This window comes from Carcharhinus amblyrhynchos, chromosome 1, assembly GCF_965287045.1.
Source record: "Carcharhinus amblyrhynchos chromosome 1, sCarAmb.v2.hapA, whole genome shotgun sequence".
NCBI classification, from domain to species: Eukaryota; Metazoa; Chordata; class Chondrichthyes; order Carcharhiniformes; family Carcharhinidae; genus Carcharhinus; species Carcharhinus amblyrhynchos.
The window spans coordinates 128,041,475-128,064,376 of NC_137324.1; the positions used below are offsets into that span (position 1 = coordinate 128,041,475).

General features: G+C 40.5%; 1 protein-coding gene across 2 annotated transcripts in view; it reads left to right on the plus strand.

Moving 5' to 3' along the window:
* Positions 1 to 22,902, plus strand: part of sh3tc1 (SH3 domain and tetratricopeptide repeats 1) — a 54,001-nt gene that overhangs the window by 22,852 nt on the left and 8,247 nt on the right. For both annotated transcript variants that reach the window (XM_080192320.1, XM_080192331.1), the window contains 5 exons: positions 7,985 to 8,118; positions 10,012 to 10,053; positions 13,679 to 15,373; positions 16,984 to 17,164; positions 21,031 to 21,181. In XM_080192320.1, coding sequence (XP_080048446.1) covers positions 7,985 to 8,118; positions 10,012 to 10,053; positions 13,679 to 15,373; positions 16,984 to 17,164; positions 21,031 to 21,181 — 2,203 coding nt within the window. The remainder of the gene's footprint in view (positions 1 to 7,984; positions 8,119 to 10,011; positions 10,054 to 13,678; positions 15,374 to 16,983; positions 17,165 to 21,030; positions 21,182 to 22,902) is intronic.

The following is a 22,902-nucleotide window of genomic DNA, read 5'->3' on the forward strand; positions in this document are numbered from 1 at the left end:
AGGAATTAGGTTGTTAGTTTAGTGTCTCATCTGAAAAGATTATTGCCAATAATGGAAACAGATGTGACCTTGGTGTATTACAACACAATGAGGTTATGTAATAAGATTCCCCGCCATCTGGCAGAGAAAATAAGGACAAAAATCAATGGCTTTAAAATGGCTGAATTACATAAGAACATAAGAAATAGGAGCAGGAGTAGGCCATCTAGCCCTTTGAGCCTGCTCCGCCATTCAGTAAGATCATGGCTAATCTGAAGTGGATCAGTTCCACTTTCCTGCCTTTTCCCCATAAGCCTTAATTCCCTTGTCTATCAGAAACCTATCTACCCGTGACTTAAATATATTTAGCGAGGTAGCCTCCACCACTTCAACGGGCAGAGAATTCCAGAGATTCACCACCCTTTGAGTGAAGAAGTTCCTCCTCAACTCCGATCTAAACTGCAGCCCCCCCCCCATCTTGAGGCTGTGCGCTCTAGTCCTGCCATCCCTTCTAAGCAGAAAGAATCTCTCGACCTCTACCCTATCTATCCCTTTCATTATCTTATACGTCTCTGAGATCCCCCCTCATCCTTCTCAACTCCAATGAGTACAGACCCAGTCTATTTAGTCTCTCTTCATAGTCCAACCCCCTCATCTCTGGTATCAGCCTAGTGAACCTCCTCTGCACTCCCTCCAAGGCCAAAATATCCTTGCGCAAGTGCAGTGACCAAAACTGCACACAGTACTCCAGCTGCGGCCTCACCAGTACCCTGTACAGTTGCAGCAAGCCCTCCCTGCTTTTATATTCTATCCCCCTCGCTGTAAAGGCTAGCATTCCTATCGCTGTGTTGATCACCTGCAGACTGGGTTTTTGTGACTCGTGCACAAGGATCCCCAGGTCCTTCAGCACCGTAGCATGCTGCAGCTTTTCACCCTTTAAATAGTAATCCATCTGTCCCTTCTAATCCAATTGTTTTCTGTCCTTTAACTATGTGTAGAATGTTCCCGTATGTTTTGTGTCAGGCTCTGACTAAACCAGTGTGTATCTCTCCAGTTGCAGAGCCGGGATTTCAGTCCAGATCTTGAGTCTCTTTGAAAAAGAAGTGGGTAGAGTTTACGCTGTCAATCTGGCAGGGTGGGGCCTGTTCAGACCAGCAAGGCAGGCTCCAGAGAGATTGGGGCAGCTTCTGTAAAGCACTCCTAATCAGCACTAAAAATAAACTCCCCATACCAGAGATATCGGGGGCTCCACCCACCCCATCCCTCGTGCTCAAATCATTGGGACTCACTTCCAACACCACGCTGCCCCCCCCCCCCCACCTCCATCATGACCAAACCATGTAGGGAGCACCACATTTCCCACAATCATTCCTCCCCCATCCCATCCCCACCACCACCACCACTGCAGAAATATTGCTGGCCATTTTCCCCCCAACACTGCCAACTCCCATTCTCTGCATGCCCGCAAGTTCCCCTTCAATGGCCTTGGTGCTCATCCTGCCCCCTTCTCTCCTCATACATAAAGGAACTGTCCCCCTTTTTGGCCCCCAGAATGGCTGCCCACTTGCACTGCCCCTGGCACAGGTTAGCACTATGAGTTTCAAAGATCAATGCACATGGGCCCCCAGGTCCCTCCTGTCTCTGTAAACTCTTTGGAACTTTGCTATTATTTTGCTGCTTCCTTTTGCTTCTGCCAAACTGCATCACCTGACACTTATCTAAATTTAAATTCCATCTGCCATGTGTCTGCTGATTCTGCTAGTCCATCTATGTACTATTGTAGGCAATCCTCACTGCTTGGTATCATGGGTAATTTTTGAAGTTTTATTCTGCATTTCTAGATCCAAGTTATTTATCATAGAATCCCTACAGTGCAGAAAGAGGCCATCTGGGCCATCAAGTCTGCACCGACATGTCAAAAGAACATGCCACCCAGGCCTTCCCATGCCCCTGTAACCTCTTGCATCCCATGGCCAATCCACCTAACCTGCACAGCTTTGGACATGGAAGGAAACTGGAACATCTGGAGAAAACCCATGCAGAAGCTTTGAGAATATGCAAACTTCACAGTCTCCATTTGCATTTTACTCTGGCTTAATTCATCAACATATATTCTGACTCCTCCATGAGGAGATGTTAGTGACAGTCCTCACTGACGGAAACCTTCAAGGTCAAGACTGGAGTCCAACACAGATGTATTATTAAACCCACCCTTTTCTCCATATTCATTGCAACCATCCTTCACTTTGTCAAGAACAAGCTTCCCAATGAAGTGGACATCATCTGCAAGATGGGTGCAAAATTTTTCAATCTCAACCAATCGAAATCCAGGAAGAAAATGACACTGATATCACTCATGGAATTTCAGTATGTAGACGACAATGCCACCTCTGCTCTCGAAGAGAATCTCTAAGCCACGCTTGACACCTTTAATGGAAGCGTAATGAGGAATTGGTCTTGGCCTCAACCTCATGAAGGCTTGAGTTCTCTATCAACCCATCCCAGGGCAAATCCAGTCTCTCTGGCTTGCATCAAGAGCAAAGGGAAATCCCTCCACAATAGGGAATGTTTCCCCTACCTGGAGGGCCAACTCTCTTCTAAGGCTAACATTAATGTGGTGGTCCAATATTGTATTCAGTCCTCGAGTACTGCCTTCAGATGCCTCAGGCTGAGTGTCTTAGACAATGACTATTTGTGCTGATTCTTGTGTAGAAGCCAGTCATCCTCCCAGCTTTTCTATATGGCTCAGGAAGCTGGATTACTTAAAGGCATCTTCAAGGCCCTGGGGAGGTGCCATCAACGCTATCTGAGCTAGATGCTCTGTCAGCTGGGAGGACTGCCATACTAGCATCAGCATCCTTGAAGAAGCCAAGGGCACCAGCATTGAGACCACGATCATTCGAAACCAATTCAGCTAGGCTAGCCATGTGCTAATGATACCAGAGTCCTGACTTTGAAAGAAAATCATTTTCACCCAGCTCAAGGAAGGCACCTGAACAAGAGAAGGACAAAGGAAGTGCTTCAAAGATACCCTGAAGGCGTACCTCAAGAAATGCAACCTAGATGTTAATGCCTGAGAGATCCTTGCTTGGAAGAATCCTACCTGGAGGAATCTCCTGATTTAAAGGAATACAATTATTCGAGAATTGGCAAGAGGCGGTCTAGGAAAGGAATACTAGCAACCTGGTGTCCAAGGATCAACCCCGACTGCCAGAAACACTTGGCAAGTGTGTGGTCAAAGATGCAGCTCTAAGATCAGACTCATCAGCCACGCAAGAATCCATGACCAATAACAAAGTTTCTTAGGCGGACAATCACACTCATTGGCGAGTGATCGCTGTAGAAAATGACACTGGCTGGATCCCTCCTCAACTCATTGAAGTTAAGCCTCTTCCTTTTTTGAAGTTCTATATTAGGTTGTTTGCTCTTCTCCATTACTTATCTAAGCTTTTTATATGATGATCAAGCTTACCTAAATGTTCCCTCATCAATACTGGCTCTACTTGGCCCAGCTCATTTCCTTGTGTCAGATGAGATGACTACAAATAAGGTCCAGATTTCTACAAATAAGGTCCAGATAAAGGCTGGTATAAAGATGCTTTACCTGGACGCACGAAGCATTCGGAACAAAGTGAATGAGCTGATGGCGCAAATCAGCCCAAATGGATATGATCTAGTGGCCATTACGGAAACGTGGTTGCAAGGTGACAGGGACTGGGAGCTGAATGTCCAGGGGTATCAGGTGTTTAGGAAGGAAAGATGGGAGGAAAAAGGGGGTGGGGTAGCTCTGTTAATTAGGATAATATCAGGGCAGGAGTAAGGGAAGATATAGGCGCCAAAGTGCAAAACGTGGAATCGTGGGTGGAGATAAGGAATAGTAAGGGGAGGAAGACACTGATGGGTGTGGTCTATAGGCCCCCAAATAATAACTTTGAGGTGGGGCAGGCTATAAACAAGCAAATAATTGATGTGTGCAGAAACAGAACGGCGATTAATTATGAGGGATTTTAATCTGCATATTGATTGGATGACCCAAGTCGGACACGGTGGGCTTGAGGAAGAGTTCTTGGAATGCTGTCGGGATAGTTTCCTTGAACAGTGTGTGACGGAACCTACGAGGGAGCGAGCTATCTTAGATCTAGTGTTCTGTAACGAGGCAGGTAGAATTAGGGATCATCTTGTGAGGGATCCTCTTGGGACGAGTGATCATTGTATGGTTGAATTTCTGATGCAGATGGAGGATGAGAGAGTAGGGTCCTGAACCTGTGTCCTCTGAACAGAGGGGAGTACGATAAGATGAGAGCGGAATTGGCGAATATAGATTGGGGGCGCAGATTGGTTGGTAGGACGGCTGAGGGACAGTGGAGGATTTTTAAGGAGATCTTTTTCACCACTCAGCAGAAGTATATTCCGATGGTAAAGAAGGACCGTAGGAGAAGGGATAACCAGCCGTGGTTATCAAAGGAAATAAAGGAGAATATTAAATTTAAAAGCTGATGCGTTCAGAGTGGCTAAAAATAGTGGGTGATTAGAAGATTGGGAAAGATTTTAAAAAAAGAATGACTAAGAAGGTGATAAAGAAAGGAAAGAAAGACTATGAAGCTGAACTAGCACTAAATATAAAAAAGAACAGTAAAAGTTTTTACAAATGTATAAAGAGGAGGAGGCTGGCTAGAGTGAATGTTGGACCCTTGGAGGATGAGAATGGGGATTTAGTGGTGGGCGATGAGGAAATCGCTGAGGCTTTAAATAAGTTTTTTTTACCTTGGTCTTCACGGAGGAAGACACGAATAGTTTGCCAGATATTAAAGATAGAAGGATGGTAGGAGTTGAGGGCCTAAATGCGATTACTATCACTAGAGAGGTAGTGCTTGATAGACTAATGGGACTGAAGGTGGACAAGTCCCCAGGACCGGATGGAATGCATCCCAGGGTTCTGAAAGAAATGGCAGAGGTGATAGTGGATGCCTTAGTGATTATTTACCAAAATTCACTGGATTCCGGGGAAGTGCCAGAAGATTGGAAAACGGCTAATGTTATGCCGCTGTTTAAAAAAGGTAGCAGGCAAAAGGCAGGGAATTATAGGCCGGTTAGTTTAACATCTGGAGTTGGAAAAATGCTAGAATCCGTCATCAAAGAAGAAATAGCGAGGCACCTAGAAAAGAATGGTTTGGTTGAGCAGACGCAGCATGGATTCATTAAGGGGAAGTCGTGTTTGACGAACTTATTGGATTTCTATGAGGATGTAACTAGTGTGGTAGACAGAGGGGAACCGGTGGATGTGGTGTTTTTAGATTTCCAAAAGACGTTTGATAAAGTCCCTCACAAAAGGTTGTTGCAGAAGGTTAGGGTGCATGGAGTTGGGGGTAAGGTGTTAGCGTGGATAGAGGATTGGTTGTCTAATAGGAAGTAGAGACTTGGTATCAATGGGTGCTATTCTGGTTGGCGGTTGGTGATGAGTGGCATGCCACAGGGATCGGTGCTGGAGCCTCAACTATTTACCATTTATATAGATGATCTAGAGGAGGGGGCTGAGTGTAGGGTGATGAAATTTGCTGATGACACAAAGATGAGTGGAAAAGCAAATTGCGCGGAGGGTGTGGAAAGTCTGCAGAGGAATCTGGATAGGCTGAGCGAGTGGGCGAGGACCTGACAGATGGAGTATAATGTTAGCAAGTGTGAGGTTATCCACTTTGGCAGGAATAATAGTAGGAGGGATTATTATTTAAAAGGTGAGAAGCTGCAGCATGCTACGGTGCAGAGGGACCTGGGGGTCCTTGTGCACGAGTCGCAAAAACCCAGTCTGCAGGTGCAGCAGGTGATCAAGAAGGTGAATGGAATGTTGGCCTTTATAGCGAGGGGGATAGAATATAAAAGTACGGAGGTCTTGCTGCAACTGTACAGGGCACTGGTGAGGCCGCAGCTGGAGCACTGTGTGCAGTTTTGGTCGCCGCACTTGTGGAAGGATATTTTGGCCTTGGAGGGAGCTCAGAGGAGGTTCATTAGGCTGATACTGGAGATGAGGGGGTTGGACTATGAGGAGAGGCTAAATAGACTGGGTCTGTACTCGTTGGAGTTTAGAAGGATGAGGGGGGATCTCAGAGACGTGTAAGATAATGAAGGGGATGGATAGGGTAGGGATAGAGGTAGAGAGTTTCTTCCTGCTTAGAAAAGATAGCAGGACTAGAGGACACAGCCTCAAGGTAAGGCAGGCGGGGGCAGTTTAGATCGGAGTTAAGGAGGAACTTCTTCACTCAAAGGGTGGTGAATCTCTGGAATTCTCTACCTGTTGAAGTGGTGGAGGCCACCTCACTAAATATATTTAAGTCACGGGTAGATAGGTTTCTGATAGACAAGGGAATTAAGGGTTATGGGGAGAAAGCAGGAAGGTGGAACTGATCCACTTCAGATCAGCCATGATCTAATTGAATGGCGGGGCAGGCTCAAAGGGCTAGATGGCCTACTCCTGCTCCTTTTTTTTCCTTATAACGCCTTCCTTCTAGTTTGGCTGAGGACACCTCCCAAACACCTGTCAGAAATTTCTCCCTCTTTTCACTCTTCACACTAACAATTACCCAAATATTGGTTGGGATAACATCCTCTAATAGTGCCATTACTCAATAATTCTTCCACATCTGGGATTTCCTGCAGATGTGTTCCTCTATCTCTCACAACTATGAGACCGATAGGATATCCCAAGTGGTCTTATCTTTTTCTACTTCTCAATTCTAACCAAGTGGACCCTGTTCTTGCCTCCAAGGACATCCCCTTTTTCCAACACTAAAAAGATTTTCCTAAACAGTACTTCCTCCACACCACCTTTTTTTTTTTAATTTCTCTTTTTATTTTCTGAACACTTTATATCGCTTATACTAAGGATCCAGTCCTCACCATTAAAAAGCCCCCTTTTATTATCAATGCTATCCTATATTGTTATTTGTGCTTGTAATTTACTAACCTTAATCACCACACTTCTCATTTCTTTACAGTGATTAAACATTATTTTATATTTCATATACTTAAAAACATTTAAAGCTTGTTTATTTTAACTTCTGTCTTAATACAGTCACATTTTTATTTTGCTATCTGAATATTTAAGTGTGTGAATACTTCAATTTGATTGCCTACTTGCTTGCTGACATCACTGCCACTTCACTCTAAGGCATCCCCTTGACTCTCTGTCGGATTTAAATACCATCAAGAGCAGAGAAAACCACACCACAGAGTTTGCTGGATTTGTCCTCAATTTTCATCAAGGAAATCACATATGTGGCTGACCAGAAGACAACGCTTAAATACAATTAGATGAATTAAGTTAGTTTCTACCTACTTTGGAACATCTAAAAACTGCAAAAAGTTGTGACCTTTTGCTTCAGACTTAAAATATTATTATATTTATAAAATAGGATCACTCATTGCACTAGCATAATGCACTGAAGCAAATGCACGTCATTGCAAGAAAGTTGTATGTATATCTCAACTTTAGCAGTCCATGTCACTGCTGTTTTAAACCCTGTGATTATATGCATACCTCTTTAATTTTTGTAATTCTAGCAGTTAAATGCCAAAATTGACGCAGCACCCTTTGTGCCTACGTATGTTACAGTATTCTGCACAATGTTCTTTACAGCTATCAGTGTGTCAGAAGTGTAGGTCACATACCATTTCACCCTGACTGCTGATTCATGTTAAAACAAGTGTTCTCCACAAAATTAAAATTTAAAATTCTATTTAATGGTTTCAAATCATATTTAATGGTTTGAAAACAATGCCAGTTTATAGTGTTGTCAGCTGCAGTGCACAGTGGTAGGGCTTGGAATTAATGCCACTGCAGTGATGCACAAGGAGGTCCAAACCTGGCATTGGTGAAAAATAGAGCAAAAATGAGGGGATTCCTTGCTGGGAGAGCACACTAGAAATATATTCACCCAGCAGTAACCTCATACACCACCTTGTGGCCTGTTACAGAGCATCACATTCATCAAAATAATATGATTATCTTTAGGGCAAAAAATCTGCTGTTTATTGATGAAGCAGAAAAATACTTTTTTGCGGAACTGGATGAGTTCAAAGAAGAAGATTCCTTGAAGACACTCCAGGAGATGACTCAGACTGACGTCAGTAAAGTCTATCGCTTGGGTAAGTGAGAACTACAGTAGAAATAAACTTTTTAATGAGGTAGAATTTAAGTGGCTCTAGGAGCTTTGTAGCCATGAGATGGATTGCCAATTAAGAAGCCATGAGTTTCAATCCCATCGTGGCATATTGCAAAATTGAATTTAATAAATATGATGATTTGTGCGTTAGCACAATAAACTCAACAGACTCACTGATGTCTCTTAAATATAGGTACATTTTAAAAAAAAAAATGAGCAGGAGTAGGCAACTCAGCCCTTCAAGCTTGCTGTGCCATTCATCATGTTCATGGATGATCATCCAACTCAGTAACCGCGTTCCATTTTTTTTTTCCCCGCATCCTTTTGATCCCTTTAACCCCAAGAACTTTTAACTAACTCCTTGAAAATTTGCAATGGTAACTGCTTTCTGTGGTAGAGAATTCCACAGGCTTACCACTGTCTTGATGAAGAAATTTCTCCTCCTCAGTCTTAAATGGTTTACCCTGAACTCAAGCAAATATAATCCTAACCAACTCAGTCTCTCTTCATACAGCAGTCCTACCATCCCATGAGTCAGTGTGGTAAACCTTTCCTGCATTCCCTCCAGAGCAAAAACATTGTCAGATAAGGAAACCAAAACTACATGGAATATTCCAGGTTTGGTGTCTCCACAGCCCTGTATAACTGCAGCAAGGCATCCCTGCTCCTGTACTAGAATTCCCCCTCAATGAAGGCCAGCATACCATTTGCCGTCTTTACCCTCTGCTGCACCTGCATGCTTACTTTCAATGACTGGTGTAGAAGGACACTTGGGTCTCATTATATTCCGCACCCCCCCGCCCCGCCCCACCCTTTAGCCATTTGGATAATTTGCCGTCCTGTTTTTGCTACCAAATTGAATAATCTCACATTTGATCCACATTATACTGCATCGGCCATGCATTTGGCCACTTGCTCAGCTTGCCTAAAACACACTGAAACATCTCTGCATCCTCCCCACCTCAGCCCTCCTGCCCAGCTTTGTGTCATCTACAAACTTAGAGATAATACTTTTGTTTCCCTCATCTAAATCATGAATATGCATTGTGAGTAGCTGAGGTCCTAGCACTGTTTCTGTGGTACTATTGCCAACATCTGGAGGATGTGTTAGGATAGATTATGCAACTCGAGTTTTAGTCCCTGGAATTTAGGACAGACAGGGCTGATTGAGAGAAACTTTCTCCTGTTTGGAAGGGACAGAGTCTAAAATTTCAGTGGAATTTGGATACACTTCTGCATACAAAAAGAATGGTAGAAGTTTGGAAGTCTCAACACAAATGATGATTGATGCTAGATCAAAGATAAATTTTAAATCCATGGTAAGAGTTTAAAAAAAAAACCAAAGGCAAAGGGGCGTATATGGATTTAGGTCATAGGTTGCCCGTTGAATGACAGAATGGGTGCGAGGGGCTAAATGGCCTATCCCATTCCTATATTCCTAAAAGTAAATTTAAAAAAAAAAACTGCATCATGTTCAATAGATTTCAAACTACTTCACAGCCAATAGGTTATTTTTAAAGCTTGGTTACTGTTGCTAGTAGGAAAGTGCCTTTTATTATTTTTAACTTTTTTAAAAAATTTTTTAACTTGTGTTTATATTGTGCCTTTTCTGACCACTGGACACCTCAAAATGCTTTAGAATAAAGAATTATCTTTGAAATGTAATCACTATTGAAATGCAGCTGCCAATTTGCTCATACCCAGCTCCTGCAAGCATCAATGGAATAATGAGTAGATGAACTATTTTTTATAATGTTGATTGTTGAATAAATATTGTACAGGACACCATATGAGAAAAGATTTCATGTTCTTTGTAGAGGATAACAGACTAAACAACATTGTGTTTCCTTCATCATTGTGGTATTTTTATATCCAGATAAATTGGAACCATTGGATCCACAATTTGAGGATGAAAAAGGTAATTCAATGTAAATTGAACAGTAATTTACATTATAGGAGATATCATTTCATATGGAATCACAGACCTTTGATTTTCTTGCATCCATCAGTATAATGGAGCTAAATCATTTATATTTGCAAATTATTTCAATGTTTTCTTAAACTGGATTAGCCCTAATTGTTTTTTTTTAGTGTTTATACAAATGTGAAATACCCTGACTAGCTGGTCATGGGTACATGTGACTTTTCTGTGTATATTTTAAAAATAAAGTAAACTATGATGTAGTCATTTGGGACAGTATTGCTGAAAAAGACTTGTTGCCAAACCTTTTCATCTCTGTTGCCTGCCGCACAGTCCGTTTTAACCCTTATACGGTGGACAAATAACTACGAGTAGACGTCTTATTAGTACAACCAATATCTATTTAAACCCACATAATTAATAATCACCCACCCAACCAACAATAAGTTATCTTAAGGAAAATACTAAAGTTCAAGTCCAATACAAGACCTTGACTTTACGTGACTGACAAGTACCCAAGCAGATATTGGCCTTTATCTGTGCACTGGTCTCGTTAGTCATCTGCATAGTTTGGTTTGGTCTGGTCTAGTGCTCTGGCTCTGGCTCTGGCTCTGGCTCTGGCTCTGGCTCTGGTCTTCCTTCCTTCCTTCCTTCCTACTCGGGTGTGGTGGCTCTCCTCATGCTGGTTGTCCGTGGAGTTGGAGAGATTTTTGGTTGCGCAGCACCCTTTATAACCCATTTGGTTTCACGCCCCTTCTGGCCATTGTCAATCAATTGATCAGGATTTGATCCCCCTGATCAATAAGAGTCCAATCAGGTGCTACCCCACCAATCTCTGGGTGTGTCCCCAACAGCCATGTCAGGAGGTGCTGGAGGCACATAGGTCACATACCTCCCTCCTAAATAAGGGTTCACGGTACCCATATGTCTGGTACACAACCCAGTGTGACCAGAAAGTCTCTCTCATCCTGGAGATGATCCATCTCCTCTTTATTCACTCGTCAGGGTTGCAGCCTGTTTGTCTCTGTCTTTAAACTGCAGCCTGTCGTTTTAATTTTTGCCCAATTGTCCCAGAGTGCTTTACAAATCACCATTTTAGATGGCCCTTTTGGCCACATCTTGTACTCATGATAATTCACAGGAAACAAATTTATACTTCATGTATAACAATTTATACTTCATGAGAAGAGTGCTGATTGGTTGTTGCCATGGAGAATGCACCAATGAATTAATGACTGACAGTTAACTGCCTAGCTTAGTTTAAATTTAAACCAGGCAGGTTGGCTAAGGCATTGCCTTGGCAAATGAACCAGAGAATGGCTGTCGCCTGATTTGTTTAGTTGAAATGGGCATAATGTGTAAATATTCTTTCTGCCCACAAAGAATAGTACCTTTTTTCAAATATATGTACAATTGTGTGTGCTAGAAGCTACAACACTGCAAGCCTAATTGTTATAAATTGGAAAACAGTGTGATTCTTAGCACACAAGACTTTTTTACAAATGTCTTTCAATCATGGAATAACATTTAATGTTTGATGCTGTTTTGAATTTTGCAAGCAAGAGCGGGTTGGGCACAGTTAGTACCTTGTCTGTTGTGAACAGCCAAAGATTCATGTTGTTTGATACAATCTGCCAGAATTTGGGATGTACAGTCTACATACCTAGCATCACTCCAACATTGAAGTTCATATACCACATTACTCCTTTGCGTGATAGGCAGAATGTCCTTTTTGGCATAGAGTCATAGAGGTGTATAGCATGGAAATAGGCCCTACAGCCCAACATGTCCATGCCACCCCTTTTTTTAAAACTCCTAAGCTAATCACAATTGCCTGCATTTGGTTCATAACCTTCTCTACCCATCTTACCCATGTAACTCTCTAAATATTTTACTTTTAAAAAGACAAAATTGTACCTGCCTCTACTACTATCTCTGGCAGCTTGTTCCAGACATGACTACCCTCTGAAAGAAATTGCCCCTACTGACACTTTTGCATCTCTCCCCTCTCACCTTTAAACCTATGCCCTCTAGTTCTAGACTCCTCTACCTTTTGGGAAAATATATTGATTAGATCTTGCTGATCTATGCCCTTCATTATTATATAGACCTCTATAAGACACCCATCAGCCTTCTACGCTCTAGAGAAAAAAGTCCCTGTCTATCCAGGCTCTCCTTGTAACTCAATCCATCAAGTCCCAGTAGCATCCTAGTAAATCTCCTCTGCACTCTTTCTAATTTAATAATATCCTTTCTATAATAGGGTGACCAGAACTGTACACTGTATTCCAAGCGTGGCCTTACCAATGTCTTGTACAACTTCAACAAGATGTCCCAACTCTGGTATTCAATGTTCTTGCCAATGAAACCAAGCATGCTGAATGCCATCTTCATCACTCTCTCCACCTGTGACTCCACCTTCAAGGAGCTATGAACCTGTACCCCTAGATCTCTTTGCTCTGTAACTCTCCCCAATGCCCTACCATTAATTAAGTCCAGCCCTGGTTCTATCTACCAAAATGCATCATCTGCATTCATTGACCCACTGGCTCAATTGATCAAGATTCTGTTGCAATCCAAGATAACTTTCTTCATTGTCCACTATGCTACCTATCTTGTGTCATCTGCAAACTTACTAACCATGCCTCCTATATTCTCATCCAAATCATTAATATAAATGACATATAACAGTGGACCCAGCATGATCCCTGAGGCACACTGCTGGTCACAGGCCTCCAGTTTGAAAAACAACCCTCTACAACCACCCTCTGGCTTCTGTCAAGAAGCCAATTGTATCCATTTAACTACCTCACACTGGATCTTGAGATTTAATCTTATGCAATAACCTACCATGCGGTACTTGTCAAAGGCCTTACTAAAGTCCATGTTGACAACATAAACTGCACTATCCTCATCTGCCTTCTTGGGTACCCTGCACAAAACTCAATTAAATTTGACAGATATGATTTTCCACTCACAAAGCCATGCTGACTGTCCTTGTGTCTCTAAATGCCTGTAGATCCTGTCTCTCAAAATACCTTCTGACAACTTGCCCACCACAGATGTGAGGCTGACTGACCTGCAGTTCCCAGGCTTTTCCCTGCAGCCTTTTTTAAACAAGACGCAACATTTGCCACCCTCCAATCTTCAGGCACCTCACCAGGGACTGTCAATGATTCAAATACCTCTGCTAGGGGGCTCTAGCAGCATGACAGCAGCATTCTGTTAGTGGCGAACACTGAGTGTTGCTATTGCAAAGTGAAACAGCCTAGCTACACCTGTTGCTCAAATTGTTGAGATACCTTGTTCTTCACGGCAGATTGGGCACTTTTCAGGACCAAAAGTGTCAACCTGAGGCCTATTCATGAGTTTGCGCAATATGCAGCAAGCAATGATCTGATCTGAGAAGCCATTATCTCGCAGGATGACTTTGCAGCCTGTTTCAGTTCTTGACAACATGTCATTTTTCAGCAATGCTCAGACTGTTAAGTAATAAAATATTCTGATTCTACGACCACAGTGTAATAAAGTATTTTAAGCTTATTTATGGCATAAGCTAGAATCAATGAATTACTGGATTTTACTTGAATGTTGTAGGTTAATAACAATGTCTTCCTTGCAGGAAAACAACAAACTTCACGTACTCAAGAAACGGAATTGTTGAAAGCCAAGCTGAATAAAACTATAAATGATGTAAAAGAGAAAAATCATATCCCTTCAGGCAATCGGAGAGAAATCATTGAAAGGAATTCTGTATGTCATGACCAGGAGGATGGCCTTGTCCCTGAAGAGCCCAGGTTCTCTATAGGCCACATAAGAAATCTGGACAATTGTGAAACGTTTCATCCTTTATTAGTCATGCTCAATAATGAGGAATACAGCAAGGACTTCAAAAATTTGTATGACTCCAGTTGTTCCTTTTTAAAATCCACCTTGTATGGCTATAATGAAGAGGAAGAAGTGGTTCATTATCTCGAGGTGGCAAGAGAGGCAGCAAGAAAGAGACAGATGCAATGGGCTCAAACAAGAATCTGTTTTCTTCTGGGCAGAATGTGTGCCAAGAGGCTCAAGTACTCTCAGGCCAGAGTTTATTTCGAAGAGGCTCTCTGTGTAATGAAAGGACAATTCGGAGACCTATTTCTCTTAATCGCCCTGTACACCAACCTTGTTGCTATATACTTGAAGCAGAAAAACAAAGAGAAGTGCTCTGCCATTTTTGAGAAGATTGCAGCCTTACTCTTGGGTATCCCAAACTACATCTGTACCACTGAAATGGAAGCTGAAATTCTGAAATACATTTTAGGGAGGGCAGTGCTGTCAGAAAATAAGCATACTGAAGCAAGGACATGCTTTCTTCTAGCTAAACTTCACATCAATCTTAAACAGTATGATGATGCATTGCCTTTCATTGAAAGACTACAGTTTTTGAGAAATACCATGATGTTAGAAAGTAGGAGCTCTTTAGATTTTCATTTTACATTGGGATCACTGTATTATAAAAAATGTCTGCCACACCTTGCTATAAGCTGTGTAAATCACTCATGCATACAGCCTACTAGAACTTTAATGGGTTGTTTGAAAAGTGCTAACTTTGTCATGAAAGGGGCCTCAAAGCTCCGTGAAATGGCTAGAGTCACTCAGACAATTCCAACACAAGTAACACCCTATCTTAAATGGGCACTTTCATTAGCAAATATTCTTGAACGAGACAGCATCAGCCGAACCCTTTGCCTCAGCTTGTCAGAGATTTACAAATTGCATGGAATGTATGGAAAAGCAATTCATTACATGAAAATGGCCATTAACACAGAAGCCCCCACGAGTACTGAGGAGATGGTTGATGCACTCATTTCTCTTGCTTGGTTGCATGTTCTGAATCACCAACCTGCTACAGCTGTTATCTTTTTAAATGCAATACTGGAATCACCTTCTGCTCAGAGTTGCCCTATACAACAGGGGATTGTTTACAATATGGTTGCTATCTCTTTGAGAAGAATGAGGAATGTCAAGGAAACTGCTAAGAACTATCATAGAGCATTATCAATCTCTGTGGATTTAGGACTGAAACTTAACCAAGCTATCGTAAATGCTAATTTTGGTTTACTCTGCCTTTGTTTAAAGGCCCGTAGTCTTTCAGAACGATTTCTTTTAAAGTCCATTCGTATCTTCACTGAGCTGCAAAATGTTGCCTCTGATAATTTTATTCAGGTTCTAATTATGCTGGCCAAGTACTACATTGAACAAGAATTAAAAGAAAATGGGGTAATTTGTTATGAATGGGCACTTCTAATTGCACTGAAAGCAAATCTTATTGAAAGTAAGTACTTGCATTTTTATAGACCAAAGTAACTTGTTACCAGATGTTTTATAAGGTCATAATAGATACGTTCCTATCATTTAAATTGGCAATACTGGGGACTCATTAAGGTTGAGTGTAGATCAGAGAATTTGTATTCGTTGCTGACCCCATCCCAAATCAACTAAATGTCTCCATGCTACCCTTCACTTTATTATGGTTAGTACCAATTGCCTGTCTTTTTTTAAAAAAAAAAGTAAAATCGCTATTGCCTAGGATGACTATAGACTGGTGGTGATTTTAATCTGAAGATCACCACATGTTTGGTGAGGGTCAAGGTTGAGAAAGTGGTGCTTCATGAATAACCTCAGCTGGTACAGGAATTGAACCCATGCTGTTGATGTCGCTCTGCATCATAAACCAGCCATCCAGCCAATTGAGCTAACCAGCTCCCCTTTTTTATAACGGAAAGCATAAAGTGAAGTATCAGTTTGATTGTTTTCAGCAGAAATAATTAATAGCTATGTTGGATGCATAGCTTTGGGAGCTTTGAAAAATATGTCCTCATTTTTACGTTGCCTCATTCAGCATCTCTCCACTTTAGCATTGGGGATATAATGAAGTGGGTATGTGTGTTTTGCGTTGGGATTTGCAATTTAGCTTTGTTTTCCACTGAGGCCTATTTAGTGTTGTGTGACCCAGCGGCTTCCATTTTGGAATGGACTCTCCTTGCCAACTCTCTCCTGTTCCTTAACCGTTCTGCTCACTGCATCCCTCCCCAATACTCCTGCTCATTGCTTCCTTTCCCACACCCTTCTTAGAGATAGCAGGAAAATCTCCAATTAAAAACAGCAAGTAAGCATTAGCTGCTCATTTTTACATCTGGCTGGCATGACACTTAGTCTGTTAAACAGAAACCTTGTCTTTTGTTCAGTTTTGGCTGCTAACTATAGCAGTAATATCTGACAATTAGCAGCTCAGTGGGAAACACAAATCCCAAATTATTACATCTGACAGCATTACACATCATTCACTGTGCTAATACAAGCTGGCACCTAGACCTCACTTTTCATTAATAGTCTTAACTTTTTTTTCAGCTAATTTTTCAACATGTGTTAGGATGAAGGACACAAAACGGTGCAAACAATCTGTTATAGCTTTTTGCTGGCCTTGTTCCCCTGTTTATGTATATCTAACCTACTCAGATAAAAAATAGCCTGAACTAATGAGCTTGTTCGCCATGTCATACTTGGATTAATTGGCACATTTCATGGCAAAGTATCCAAGGACTTGTGTACAAAACTTAAATGGAATATAGGAAAAAGTGTACTTCATTCTCAGTGAAATAAATTAACATTACTCAATCAAATCTCCAATGTATTGTTTGTTACTTTTGGAACATGTTGCCAAATCAAGAGAATTTGTCCCAGGCTGTTAGTTCTTACAACTAAATTAATGTCTTCTGGCCTATTGCCGTCCTACAGCATGTATGGCACCTGTTATAAGATATGGAATGCCAACTTTGTTAGAATTATTACAAGCAGGGCATACACTGAATCAGGATCAGTAAGGTAGTTGTCTGTCTTCAGCATCTTATCCATACTTCTTCATTTTTTTCTTTTTGAATCTAGGTCAAGTACGAGTCACTCAGTTGCTATGCCAGTTTTACAATTCTGTCTTTCCTAATGAAGCCCAGTGCATCATCTACAATGAGTTTCTTCTTTACCTCACTCGTAAACTGGCTGACAAGGAACTGGAGGGGCATGTTTTACAAAACACCAGTCAACTATACCTCACTCTGGGAACTGAAAGGTAAAGGGATTGAATTGAGTGTTCAGTAATGTGAAGTTTTCCAGCTGATTGTTTTTCATTTTGATTGATTCCACAATTAGTGGCTAGTGACTGGTGGGATATTTTCTTCTGTATTTAATGTTATTCTGTTTGTATCCTTCACACTTCACAAATTTATGTAGGGGTACTGCTGTGTTTTGCCTCCTTTAAAAAAATTGTAGAAGGAGTTTGATACAAGTTTATGTTCATACCTGTGGTGAATGGTCAAAGGATTTTTTCTACATAGTTCTACAGGGTAAATTTTGCAGAAAGAAAGCTCATTTATGAGGCAGTTCAGCAGCTGCCTTCAACAGACCCTCTTTCTGGGCTATTGCAATATATCTACACCTCTAACATGCACTGCTTACACAAACCTGTTTTAGGTATGTAAGTGAGTCCATGGCTTGGAAGCTTTCTGGGTCAGATATGTATCCTCTTGGAGTCTAAATTAGCCATATTTGACCTGTTAAGCAAACTGACCTGAGATGGGTCAATTTGGATATATCAATTGTAATGTATTGTATTGTTGTTCTCACCTTAGCTAATCTTGGTTCCCTAATTCACTTTAATTTAGAAAATGCACTGAAAGGTAATTTCATATTATTGGTTTTGGAGGACTACCAAATGCTTGCTGTGTCCTCAAGCCTCTGAAATTAATAAAAAAAAACTCCACTGAAGGTCCTCCCCATAACTTAGGGTGCCAGCTTGGCTCAGCAACTGTAATTGTCTGTGATGATAAGATTGTGACTTCAGGTCTTGCACCAAGTTACCTGCAGTACCAAGAGATTGTGGTAGGATTGAAGGTCTTCCTTTGCCAATGAAATTTAAATTGGGGCCCTGTCTGCCCAGATGGCTGTGAAAGATATGGCAGTGTTTCAAAGAAGAGAAGGTGTTCCTCTTGGTGTTGTGGCCAGTATTTGTACCTTAACACCATGAAAATAGATTCATTGTTCACTCATCTTGTTCCTATCATGTGGTACCTGGCTCTGAAAATCATGTCTCACTTTTTGGAATATTTATCTCTGCTACTTGCAAGACCTGTAGTTTCTTCCTCTGCTGCTGCAGTCTATGAAGGTGTTTCCACAACACTGCTATGTAGGGAAGTCCAGGATTTAAATTCAGTGTAGACTGAGAAACAATAACATGCTTAAGTTAGGACGATGCTAGTGAATTCAATTATAAAAATTATTCAATTTAGCAAAATATCAATTTTGGTCTATTTTAAATTTTTATTTTTAGATTCTGTAAATTTGAGTATCACCCTGGTAATGAAAACATAAAATAATCTAAAGATAGGTCTTGAAGATTTCAAGTGATGGGGCTATGTTTGTTTCAATGTTATTATTTATTGCAATTTTGAAAGAAGCCATTGAAACCATGTCAAGAATTTACAGTTTAAAAAGTATCTGATTTTTGTCCTGATTATTAACAATTTTCTTATTTTATTTGAACTGTAAAACTGACAGTGGGCGAAGATCTGTGGGTGCTGCAAATACATTTTATCATGTTGGCTCTGGGGATTGGCTTAACCTGCTACAGTTTTGCGGGATTATTGATCATGGAAATTTGAGCCCAGAAAGAAAAAAATCTTCAGAACTTTGGAGATGACTGGTATTGGTGTATAAAAACAGGGAGGTCTTGCTGCAATTGTACAAGGTACTGATGAGGCTGCACATAGAGTAATGTGTGCAGTTTTGGTCCCCTTATTTGAGAAAGGATATATTAGCTTTGGAGGGAGTGTAGAGAAGGTTCACCAGGTTGATTCCAGAGATGAGGTGGTTGGCTTATGAGGAGAGATTGAGTACACTGGGCCTGTACTCATTGGAGTTTAGAAGGCTGAGGGGAGATCTTAGAGACATAAAGACAATGAGGGGGCTAGACAGGATTGAAGCAGCGATATGATTTGCACTTAGAATGGAAAGAAGAACTAGAGGACACAGCCTCAAAGTAAAGGGGAGTCAATTTAGAACAGAGTTGAGGAGGAACTACTTCTCCCAGAGGGTGGTGAATCTTTGGGATTCTCTGCCCATTGAAGCAGTGGAGGCTACCTCGTTAAATGTGTTTAAGTCACAAGTAGATAGATTTTTGACCAATAAGGGAATTAAGGGTTATGGGGAGCAGGCGAGTAAGTGGAACTGATCCACTATCAGATCAGCCATGACTTTATTGAATGGCAGGGTAGGGTTGAGGGGCTAGATGCCCTACTCCTGCTCCTATTTCTTTATGTTCTTATGTTCAAATCAGTCTTGTACATTTTTAAAATGGAACTCCAGTCATTTCCAAATTTTACTGGATTTTCCTTCTGAGAGAACACTGGTAGGCTATAAAGTCACCTCAAAGGTGATTGAATTGCATGTACACACTAAAAAAAGGGTCATTTTTAATAAATATATTTTATGGTAATTGAATGGGAACAATTTCCTGATTTGAGAGCAGGATCATGAGTTTTATGGAGTTACATGTTCACCAATTGATGAGGTAGTGATGCAGTAGTATTGTCACTTGACTAGTAATTCAAAGATACAGGGACTGGGGTTAGAATCCCACCATGGCTGATGAAGAAATCAATAAAAATCTGGAATTAAAATCTAACGATTACCATGAAACCATTGTCGATTGTTGGAAAAACCCATCTGGTTCACTAATGTCTCTAGAAAGGAAATCTGCCATCCTTAGCTGGTCTGGCCTACATGTGACTCCAGAGCTACAGAAATGTGGCTGACTCTTAAATGTTCTCTGACATGGCCTAGCAAGCCATTTAGTTCAAGGAGCCACTGGGGATGGGCAGTAAGTGCTGGTCCAGCCAGTCGTGCTCACATCCCATGAATAAATTTTTAAAAATTAAATACAGATCAATAGTCTCCAATGTTGTTTTTCTGTACGTAGATTATAATAAATTTTTTGCAATAGTTTTATGTTTGGAATATCTCTTGTTTCTTTTGCTTGGTGCCATTTAGATGGGTCAAAGTAATTCGTTTTCTCTTTTGTTCAGCACATATATGCCTATTGCAAGGTACCAAAACAAACTGGGTTTTTCAAACAAAATAAAGAAAATTTTCATCTTCCCCAAAAAGATTAGAATTCATTTTTGCCATCTCACACAAGCATTGTATAGTAGTTTAGTGCCTCTCAAAGGAGATGAGTTTGCATAAGTTGAAAAAAAGGATACCGCAATGCGGGAAATCTGAAATAAACAGGAAATACTCAATGGGTCAAGCAGTGTTTGTGGGGAGAGAAACAGTTAACATTTCAGACCTGAGTTTTTTTAAATACTGGGGACACAATCTCACCGGCCAGTCACACCACACTCCTGCTTCGGTGAAGTTGGAGAATTTGGTGCCCAGCCAAATCGTCATCCACTGCAGTGGGATGGGAAAATCCTGTTGGGGTGAATGGTCACAACATTCCGGCCAGAGTATTTATGTTACGTGATGCTACTTGGCTTGATACATTTTATATTTGTGTAAAAGTCGGCTCCCTTTTTTTTGGAAGAGTAATTTGATTGATGTGTGCATGTGTGTTGTTTTCATCAATAAGTATTACCTCCTGGTAAGAGGCGAAAGGTCCACAGTCAGAATCTAAGATTGCCAAGTGAATTTGCACATGAATGTTATAAATTTTGAGGAAATTTTATAGATGATTTTGTAACCATTAGTGTTTAGCTGTGTGTACTTTTTTACTGTGGGTAAGTCCAATTAGGAAGTGGCTTAAGATTGAACTCTGAACTCTGATGTATTACTGTATGACCAGGGCCACCAGGAAAGTGCGGGGACTCGGTGTTGAAAGGACGATGTGATAATTGTTGTGCCGCCCAGTCTTGTAACAAAGTTTACCTCTCTTAAATTAAGGGCATTCAGGTCAGCACTGGAGTATACCAAACGGAGCCTTGGAATCTTTATAGATCTAGAGAAAAAGGAGAAGGAAGCATATGCTTGGCTGCAGGCTGGGAAGATACATTATGTACTAGGAGAAGATGAATTGGTGGACCTGTACATGCAGGTAAAATAGTATTTGAGAACTAAAACAAGTAGACATGATGATCTGATTGGTCTGTCTGGGATTTGTGCATAACTGAAGTTATTAACTTTTAATAGACATGTTCACAATTATCATTTTATCATGTTATTGACCAAGTATTGGGGCAACCTACCTTCCTAGCTGCAATTCGTAACAAGACTGCACAACTTGCATGCAAACTCCCAATTTCTCTAGGAAAAATGAATTATGATTCCAGGAAATTATGATTATTACAATTGTAAAGAGGATTTGCACCCAGAACTTGTACTGTTCCATACTTCCTTAGAATTTTAGCTGGTTCATAATTGTCCCTCAGTGAAATTCAAAGTTATACTCTGGACGTAACAGAAATGAATGACAACCCTAGGTAACATTAAAACGATTTAAAGGATGTTTTACAATTAAAGTATTAATAATGTAAAAATTATTAATATGAAAATAAAAGATAACTTTATTAAAAGATGGCAGTCTAGGGTCATCAAGGCCAATATGATGAGAACAGTTGTTCAAGAAAAATCCTTGGAAAGGTCAAAGTTTATAATTAAATCTATAATATTACTGATTTATATCAATAATCAGAGTACAATCGCACCTAGTTCAATCACATCTGGCACAATCACATCATTAATTTGTAATCGGTGATTACAAAGTATGATTCAATAAAGGTTCACTTAAAAATCAATGGAAATAAAATTAAAATATGTCTACAGATAAACCTAACTACAGGAATTCAATCTATTGTTATAGACAGAGAAAATTAATGTTCACTTGGAAATATATGGATTAATAAATGACAGCCAACATTAATTTTTGAAGACAACTTGTACTTGACTAATATTGGATTATTGATGATGTAACAGCGGGTTGGTGCAGTTGATGGTATTGTAGCTGACTTTCACAAGTGGTTTAATAAAGTTGAACGTACTAGACTTGTTTGCAAAATTGAATCCCATAGAATAAAGGGACGACCGACATGAAATTGGTGAAAGGATAGAATGTAACGTAAATGTCAATGTTAGGGTCATTTCTTTTTGATTTATATGTAAATGACCTGGACTTGACAGAGTATAATTTCCAAATTTATAATTGATACAAAACTTGGAAATATAGTTAACATTGAGGACATTAGTAAGAGACTTCAGGAGGACACAGACAGATTGGTGAAAGGGACAGGTACAGGGTAGATGATATTTAACACATGTGAAATTGTCTTTAGTTTTGGTCAGAAGAGGAGAACAGTAGGAGATGCATGGTAAAATATTAAAGGGATGCAGGAATAAAAAAACCTGGGAGAATATACACAAAGTGACAGGACAAGTTGAGAAGGTTGTTTTCTCTTTTCTTAAAAAAAACAAACAGGATCCTTGACTTTATAAACAGCGGCATAGAGTACAAAAGCAAGAAGTTAGGCTAAACCTTTATAAATCACTGGTTAAGTCTCAGCTGGATTATTATGTTCAGTACAAGGCACCTTACTTTAGAAAGCATTTCAGGTTCTTAGGGAGGGTGCAATGGAGATGTGCTAGAATGGTACCAGGATGAGGGACTATAGTTACATGAAAAGACTAGAGAAACTGGGATTGTTCACCGTGCCTAGAGAAGATTAAGGGGATTAAAATCACCATCTTTGGTAGAATAAATAAGGAGAAGAGTCGGTAAGTAAAGATATGTTTTTAAGGTAAAAGAACGAGAGGCACCATGAG